This window comes from Bison bison, unplaced genomic scaffold (assembly GCF_000754665.1).
Source record: "Bison bison bison isolate TAMUID 2011002044 unplaced genomic scaffold, Bison_UMD1.0 scf7180017864482, whole genome shotgun sequence".
NCBI lineage: Eukaryota > Metazoa > Chordata > Mammalia > Artiodactyla > Bovidae > Bison > Bison bison.
The window spans coordinates 6274735-6283899 of NW_011495042.1; the positions used below are offsets into that span (position 1 = coordinate 6274735).

General features: G+C 58.7%; 1 protein-coding gene across 5 annotated transcripts in view; it reads right to left on the reverse strand.

Moving 5' to 3' along the window:
• SLC6A6 (solute carrier family 6 (neurotransmitter transporter), member 6) overlaps positions 1 to 9165 on the reverse strand; it is an 85233-nt gene that overhangs the window by 21907 nt on the left and 54161 nt on the right. For all 5 annotated transcript variants that reach the window (XM_010862487.1, XM_010862485.1, XM_010862484.1 and 2 more), the window contains one exon: positions 2537 to 2669. In XM_010862487.1, coding sequence (XP_010860789.1) covers positions 2537 to 2669 — 133 coding nt within the window. The remainder of the gene's footprint in view (positions 1 to 2536; positions 2670 to 9165) is intronic.

A 9165-nucleotide genomic window follows, 5' to 3' on the forward strand; every position in this document is an offset into this window, starting at 1 on the left:
TCCTGGGGGAAGGGACTGGCCCCTGGTCATGCTGGCTATGGGCGCAGAGCCAAGACCCCACACCAGGTCTGGAGAGGCTGGCCTGTGCTTGCGTCTGGGATTTGAACTGCCGTTGGGGTTCATGGGGCCGCCCTTCCTGTGGGAGGGTCTGGATCCCTGTCACCCCCTGCGACCTAACGTGCTGTGAGAGCAGCAGCCACAGGAGGCGGGAGAACGCAGGGCCCCGAGGCTGGGCGCCGGGCTGCCCGAGCTCAAATGCCACCCGGGCTACCGACAAGCTGTGTAGACGTGAACAAGTCAACCTCTCTGCCCCGCCGTTTCCCCCAAGACATCTCCTCTTACCACTACTCCACTTAAAGCGGAGTAGGAGCCACGCATACATCAGACGTCAGGAGATTAACAGAGCTGATAATCAGAGCTGGGAACGGTGCCTGGCCCACAAGCAAGGCGCAGAGCGTTTGCACCACCATCGCAAATTCTTGGATGAATTGAGCAGCAGTGAACTCTGGGCCAAGTGTCAGACCCTCAGAAGGACGAATGCTGTTACACACAAGGGGACTGACATCCAGAGATGCCAAGTGACCTGAACTCAGGTCTTGAGCCTCCCAGGCCGGGGAGCTCCCTCCTCCCCACCCCGGCCACGCTGGGGTCAGCCACTGAGCAAGGCCACAGCCAGGATGAGGCCATCCGGCCCCCACGGTGGCCACAAACCTGGTCTATGGCCAGGGCTGGAAGTCACGGCCAGCGGCGGCCGCTGAGGAGCTCGAGGAAGTCCTCGGATCCTCCCTGTGTTTGTCCTGGCTTCCCCGGGGGCTGGCCCCAGCCCTGCTATTGTTCTGGGGGCCACGCCTGCCCCTGGGGGCCCAGAGCCTCTTCTCTGGGGGCGGCAGGGGGACCTCCAGCCAGTCACGTCCGTCAGCCGCCGAGGGACAGCTCTGCGTCCTCTCCGTTTCGTTTCGACTCTGGTCTCCTGCCTCTGCACGTGTCTTGAGGGAGGCCCACGGTTCCTGGCGGACATCAGCTCCTCCATTGGACTAGGGGCTCCCCGGGGGTCTGGTCGGACACACCTCTGGGCCTTTGAATGGCTTACCCCTCACTTCCAACAGATCTACACCTCTAAGAGCCCTTCTTGGTGAGCCTTGCCTAAAACCGAACCCAACGCGCCTGTCTTCCTCCACCATGTTATGCGCCCCCTTTAGCTCTTGTCTCTTTAGATCGTGACTTTACCTAAGACGCCCTTCATCCGGGGAGAACTCGCTGGGACTGTCCCTTCTCCCAGTGACGTCACCCGCTGCCCATCACTGTCCTTCAAATGCCACCTTAACTCAACTCTTTTGACCTTTGAGGACTTCTCTTAAAGAGACTGTCCCGGATGCAGATGCAAATGATGGGGGTCAGGGGATGGCAGACAGGGGGGCACGTGAGGGTAGACCAGCCAACACTTACGCTGTGGCTCAGTTAGTGCCCTGGGTTCACCCCGGCGAGCCCAAGGGAACCCTCTGTGGGGTCTTTCGCCACCAGGACGACTATGGTATTATATTGGCCAGTGTTCTGCTTACCAGGTCATCCATCGCCCGGCTCTCACAACAGGTAATATTTCAGTTACAGGCTAACAGTTTCATTATTGACAATATACAAGCTACACCTAAAACCTGCATCAATAAGGTAACACAAATTTTCAGCTTCCACCTTTGTCAACAGCTAGCGTCTTGGTCACTATGTAACATGTTAACCAGCAGCAGATACTTCAGCGACAGCCAGCACTTCGGCTATAAGCAAACGACTTAACGATCGGTGAGAGCTCTCCTTAATAACTAACATCCTAGTTAACAGCTGAAATGTAAGGCCAAAATAATTCAGTTAATCTGGCTTAGCGGCAAAAATGCCAGTTGAGAAGTTTTGCTTCTCAAACCTCGGTGCACATTTGTATTATCTGGGGGAAAAGTGTTCAAATGCAGCTTCTGATTCTGCAGGTCTGGGGTCAGCCCGTGGGTCTACATTTGTAAAGAGTCGATAGGGGATGTTGAGGTCGCAAGGGTCCCTGTGGCCGGTGAGCAGCTGGTAGCTAACAACACCGTTACCAGTTAACTTTGCAGTGGCATCTCAGGGTTTGTTATCCGCTAACATCCACACAACCCACCACTCCCTACTGGGGTACCAGTGGTGTGTCGGTGCTTGGAGAGCAGACTACTCCGTTTCAGGAATCTTGCGGGCTGATTGTCAAACCATCAATAACTGAAATTGGACCCGCTGGGCCGGATTTGCATCGTGAAATGGGCAAACGCCACAACCAAGGGGGCTCCGGGTTTGCTAGGAGAACTGGTTAATTAGGACCAGTTTCGAGCAGGAGGGCCCCGGGGGCGCGGGACCCGAGCCGACCCTGCAGAGGGCCAGGCTCCACGAGGCGGGAGGGGAGGGGAGCACCACTGGCTCCACGAGGCGGGAGGGGAGGGGAGCACCACTGGCTCCACGAGGCGGGAGGGGAGGGGAGCACAACTGGCTCCACGAGGCGGGAGGGGAGGGGAGCACAACTCACTTTGCCCGTGGACTTGACGCCCTTCCAGATGCAGAAGAAACAGACCAGCCAGACGAGGAGGAGGCAGAGAGCAAGGTCCCACTTCAGAGCACCCGGTTCGTCAATTCCAGAAGACAAGCTCAGCACCTTCCGCCTTCAAGCAAACAGAGCCCCAAGTCAGACGGGCTGGCCTGGGGCTGGGAGAGCCGGCACCAGGATTCCAGCAGGCTGGGGCTCAACCCTGCCTCCAAGCTGCGGAATCCCGCTGGTCTTGGGAAATCTTAGGTAACACCAGTCATGGGGAAGCCAACCAGGGGATGGGTCTGGACTCCTGAGTCAGGTGCACAGGGATTCTATCCAGCCAGGCCTTGGGCAAGTTACGTTAAACCCCTAAGCCTCAGTTTCCTCATCTGTGAACTAGGTACTGATTCCCATGTGATCGATTCTCACAGACCCTTGCAGTGCTCCCCGTGGGCAGACACTGGGTTCCAACTGGGCTCCAGCGTGTAACCACTGACTTAACCACTTAACTTAACCACTGGGGGCTAGTTACCCAACTGCCTGCCTCAGTCTCCTCGTCTCTAAAATGGGAATAACCACCTGCCTGCCCCCACCCCGCCAGCCCACACGCTCTGTCCTGTCCCTTTTTTTGGATTTGCCCCCATTCCTTATCTGGGTCTCTCACTGAAGGATGCGTCTCCAGGGTTTTGGTTCTCTCTGCGGCTGCAGGACACCCACACGCCTCTCCGTAGGGGAGGAGGAAAGCCGCACAAAGTGCAGACAACTGGCCCTGGACGCTGCCAGCAGCCAGCGGACTGCGGTGGCCATCGCTGTCTCGGGGCTGAGACCCCAGGGCAGCTCCGGGCACCCAGGGAGTGCTGCTTCCTCCCATGCCCCCGGCCGGGGTTGTGACGGGCTTGGGAGGTGAGTGAACCGTCTGAAGGACAGTCATCACAGCCAGCAACCCTACTCGGTCCAGAGCCTTGCTGACCAGGGGAGACGCCCACAGTGCTACTCAGACACGCCCCGAGGGGCAGACACCTCCTGGAATTGGGCTGGGGCCCCCAGGCTGTTGAGAGACCATGAAACTTAACTCCCAGAAACTGACCCCATGGTCCCAGAGCTCTGACTGCTGTGGCAGTGACCCAGGGCAGCCAGGCTGAGCACAGGGACACTGGTCCCCAGGGCTCTGCTGTCACAGGCTCATGTTCCCTAGGAGAAGCTGGCTCCCCCAGAGACCCAGCTCCCTGTTCAAGGGCCACAGTCTTGGGCAGGAGCGGCAAGAGGGGCGTTTGAAGCCGCCCTCTGTCTCCTCTTCTGCAGAACACAAGCTCCCGCCCCCAGACCACCCGCAGCTCTCAGCCATTCCGCAAGCAGGCCGATCCCCAGGCTCAGGGCTCAGAGGGCCCACTGGCCCAGGACACATCCTCACTGCTTCTAAGTTTTTTCCAAAGATGTTTCAAAGCGAGGACCTTGAATAAATCCAAGGTTCCCACCTCAACTAGCATTCGGGTGAGGCCTTTCTGTGGGTCACCCCAACATCCAGGGGCTCCCCCAGATACCGAGGTCACATCAACGAGGCTTCTCTAATTTATCTCATCTGGTCCAAGGGCTGGAAGTCACTGGCCCCGTTTTACAGATGGGAAAAACTGAGGCTTGGAGATCAAATCACCCACGGCCACACGGCCAACAGGTGGCAGAGCTGCCACCCTACACGGGGCTGTCCGAGCCTCAGCGCGCGTGCTCTCGCGGTGCCACTACCTTTTCTGATTAACACAGAAAACAGAGCCTTCACTATAACAAGAATCGCTCCAGGCCTTGCTTCAGCAGGGCTCACTGGACCCTCAGGGCCAGGGGCCTCCTCACGAGGCAGGCTGTGCAGCTGGTCGAGTACAAGCACACAGGCCTGGCCCTGCGGTGGCTTTAGACCCAGGCCCTTCCCGGCGCCACCTCCAGGGCTCGGCTCCTTCCATGAAGCCGGGGCCTGCTGGGCAGCGGCCAAGGTCCATGTGAATGGGCAGCCTCAGGGAGGCCCCTCTCCGCCGCCAGGCTTCCAGGGAGGTGTCCCGCGATGCTCTGGATGCCTAGTGTCCTTCAGGCTCGCCGGCTGCCCCCTCACCCTGGACGTTGCCCTTGGGGGAGTCTGTCTTGCCTACCAGACCCCAGACACCCCGCAGAGGAGGCACACAGCAGGTGCTCAGCCACTGCCGCGGGGTGTCCAGTCAAAAGAGGCCTTTCCTTTCTCCTCATGGGCGAGCTGACCGAGGGGACCGAGACCTCAGAGCCCCAATCCTGACCACACCCGCCCCCCGCTCAGGTCACAGGCACCCTCCTGCCAGCTCTCACCGCTGTGCTGGGCAAACCCGTGGTGCCCACTACGGATGGGAGGGGGCCGCATGGCCTTGCTTTGGCAGCCGTCCAGCCACGGAGGCCACAATGGGGAAACCGAGTCACGCACTTGCTTCTCCGCTGCTGGTGGCAAAGCCCCTCCGAGGCGCCAGCAGTAAGCGTTGAAGGCACCTTCCCTGTGATCCAGCAATTCTATCTCAAGACTCTCCTGGATGATATGACCAATGACAGGGTCCACCCCAAGCTGTTCAGGCTTCCCAGGTAGCCCTAGACCCCGCCTGCCAATGCAAGAGATGTAAGAGACATGGGTTCGATCCCTGGGCTGGGAAGATCCCCTGGAGGAGGGCATAGCAACCCACTCCAGTATTCTTGCCTGGAGAATCCCATGGACCTAGGAGCCTGGAGGGCTACAGTCCATGGAGTCCCAAAGAGTTAGACACGACTGAAATGACTCAGCACACACCTCAAGCTGTTCACCTCGGCTCTGTCTGCAGGCGCAAACACAGGAAAGCAACCACCCAGAGGGCTGTGGGAGGGGCCCGAGCAGGCGTGCAGCAGGCGCGTGGAGGAGCGTCACGCAGCCTGCGAGGCCTCAGGAATCTCCCTGCGCGCTGATAAGGGGCGATGTCCCAGGGGTGACCCAAGTGACCAGGACACACGAGACAATGGAGCAGTCGCTGGCCCGGGGGTGCAGGGGAGGGGGCTCCCTTACCAGGGAATGTGTTTCTCAAACCGTCTGAATGCTGTTAATGGGCACATATCACCTTCAAGAAAATTAAGGTTCTTACAAAGGCTTGCAAGGGGCCGGCTGTGCAGACGTTCTAGGAACGGAATGAACGTCCTCTCGTCAATCAGGGGTTGTCATAACAGAACCCAATGTGGGCTCCCGGCCAAAGTAACCAACATCCTTTCCAAAGTCACCTCGGGGGTAGCTGGGAGGCTGAAGAGCGTGCAGGCCTATCGGAATCCCTCCTGAAGTGACACAGTTTGAAGGACCTTTTCCTGTCAGACGCCCACGAGGCACGGCCCAGGATCTGTTGGGTCTTCCCGCTCTGGTGCACGGGACTGCTCGGTAAACTGCAGAGTGCCGGGCCCCAGGGGCAGGGAGGGCCTGCTGTGGTGCCCTGGCCCTTGCCAGTGCCTCCAACCTCCCCGGAGGCTGCACAAGTTCCCCCAAATCCGGCTGTATCGCCCCAACCCTGCCCCCACCCCTTCCCGGCCCCCACTGCTCCCGAGCGCTGTTTCAGCAGCCTCGTCGGTGACATTCCGGCCTCCACTCTCGCCCAGTCTGTTCTTATCAAGACAGAATCTGGCAACACCCAAGGCAGGTGACGACTGGCCTCTGCTCCACACCTCCCGTGGCTCCCACCTGCCTGCCCCATTCCTTCCTGCCTCCCTGAACAGGCTGGCCAAACACTCTGACAGACAGCTGCAGACATCTTAAAGAGACAGGGTGGTGCCTGTTAAGAAGAGGCTGGGACCACGGGCATACAGGGAACCCGTCCAGGACACGTTCCAGGCACAACCTCCTCATGCCCAGAGCCCCCGCCCCTCCTCCCTGAGCCGCACTGGCTTCTGGTGTGTGCCCTGAACAGGTCCAGCCCCCCTGGCCTCGGGACCTTTGAACTGGCTGCGCCCCAGCCCTTCACCAAGGCAGCCTTTCCTGGCCACCAGATGGAAAAGGCACTCCTGGCCACTCTCTTTCCCTCCCTCTCTAGGCTGTATCTTCCTTCATTTATCATTGCTTGTCTATTACAATGTTACTTGCACTGTCTGTCTGTCCCATGTCTGTCTGTCCTATTAAAGCATCATCTTCGTGGAGGCAGGGCCTGTGTCTGTCCTGACCGTTGCTGGATCCAGAACAGCGCCTGGCACATAGTGAGTGCTCAACAGACATGAGTGGAGTCGATTAATTACACCCATTTGCTTGATGGGGAAACTGAGGCTCAGAGAGGTTCAGGAATTCACCTGAAATTACCCAGATTAAAAAAAAATAAAAACAGTCAACCCTAGGCCTGGTTCTTTTTCTCTGATGCCACCCTGGGGACCACTGGGTATGATGCTATCCTCGGTGAGAGGCCTCAGCACCCCAGGCTTCTCTGCACCCCTCACACAGAGAGGAGGTGAGCTGCATTCTTGTCCGAGAATAGGACTGATTCATTCCAGGGTGGGATCCAAAAAAGAATCGCCTGGACGTCTGTTTGGAGTCGGCTGCCCCGCTGCCGTCCAGCCGGCACTCAGAGATGTAAATACGTCCTCCGAGTGGGCCAAATCGTTTCCTTTTGAATGCCGGCCAGCCATTTATTGGCGATAGCTCTTCCCTGGAGACTGGCGGAGGCAACAATTATAAAACAGCCCATCCGCCCCAAGAAGGAGGCCGCACTGGGCTCTCTCCATGCCGCCTCCGCCTTCTGACAGCTGCAGGGGGAGATTGGCTGAGCAGGGCTTGTTTGCAAATATGACTCATTTCTTTGATTCTAATAAAGTCTAATGATATGTGCTGAGCTCCCAGGGGACCCTGGAGGAACTGGGGAGGAAGGCATGGCTCCAGGCTGATGGAGGGCATCAGGCCAGATCTGACCCCGCCTGTCCTCCAGGGCCGGGGGCAACAAACAGGACCCCCGGGACAGAGGTGACCTCAGCGCAGGGGCGAGCAGGATGGGGCGGGCTGTGGGCAGAGGCTCTGCCTGCCTATCTCCGAGCGACTCAAGGGTTCAATTCTAAAGCTGGCGTGAAATGACCATCTCAGGGTCCCAGGCACCCTTCAAGGGAGAAGGGCATCTCAGCGGCTCCCACCAAGGTTGGTGCCACAGTGAGCTGCAGACAGGGTGGGCTTGGGGATCTAGGCCAAGAGGAGACCCCAGGCGTCACACACACACACGCGGCACAACGTTACCTGTGCCCGTGGACTTGCCCTGGACTCACGGCCGGTGGGGACGCAGTCACGAGAGGTGGTGTTCAGGGATGAGCTCTCTGCTACACCGAGCTGCCTGTGTGACCTTGGGCAAGTCACTTAACCACTCTGATCCTCAGCGTCCCACCTAATAAACCAGGCCCGAGGCCCGTGCTCTTTAACCCTCAGCCAGGCGATGAGGTGATGGGGACCTCGCTACCTCTGAGAACCCTGGAGACGGGTGACCGCCCTGAGGCCAGGCAGCTGGGCCCCCGGGCTAGAATTAGGGTCCCTGCTCTAGGATCAAGGGGACAGCAGCATGGCCCGCGGCTGTCCACTAGCTCCTCATGGAAAACCGGAGGGGGAGGGGGGCCTGGCAGGGATGAGCGTCCAGGCTCTTCCCTGTCCAAGGCCAGGAGGAAGGCTCGGGTCCACGGCGCCTTGTTATCTAGAAGCCCAGGTGGCTCCCGAGCACTGTCAGGCCTCATGTGCAGAAGGAGCGGCCAGCTCAGGGTCCCACGTGTCTGGTGCAGCCGAGAGGGTGAAGGAAGCTAAGGCCAGGGCTGGGCTTTGGCTCCAAGGACCGGGAGACCGGCCTTGAGAAGATGCTCACGGCTCAGCAGCCCAGTGGGTACCAGCCAGCGACACCTCAGTCCCGTCCCAGCAAGCCTCTCTCTGTAAACACCCCAGAGCTAGTCACTACAAGGCCGGTGGCTATTCTGAGGGGAAATCGTACAAGCAGAGCTTCACCCTAAAGGCAAACCCATCTTCTGATGGCCGAGCCCCCTGAGTCCCTGCATACAGTCAGTGCTTAATATATGTGTCCCAGCCTGTCTCTCCCCAGTATGTTCCTTGAGCAAGTCCAGAGAATGCAGATGCAATCACGTGATTCTCCGCCCCTCCTCTAGCTTCTGTGGCTCCTCCTCCTAGAAAATGAAGTCCAACCTTCTCTGCCTAGCATCTAAGGCTCCATCCTTCTCCCTGGCTGCACACGTCCTGTATTTGGGCCAAACCAAGGATGTGCTACTACTCACAAGCTTTATGACTGCCGCGCCTCAGCATGGCTGTTCCTTCTGTCTAGGCTGTCTTTTCCTCTTTTTTTGGCCTAGTGAACTCCTACTCATCCCCCAAAGCCCAGCTCACCTGGCCCCTGTTTGCTGACAGGGAAATGAGGCTGGGGCAAGCCTACGAGCACGGAAAAGCCAGGAGAGGCTTCTGAGCTGAGAGATGATGTGTCTGCTTCACAGCTGACTGCAGAGATGCACCCATAATGGGGGAGGGAAGATGGGGGTCTTCCGGGGGGGCAGGGAGGACGGCCATCTGGTTATACTTTACCCAGAGAGCCTAGAGGACCAGACGAGGGTGGGGTCTGAGGCTGAAGCTGAAAGGAGTTTGGGATGACTCCTAG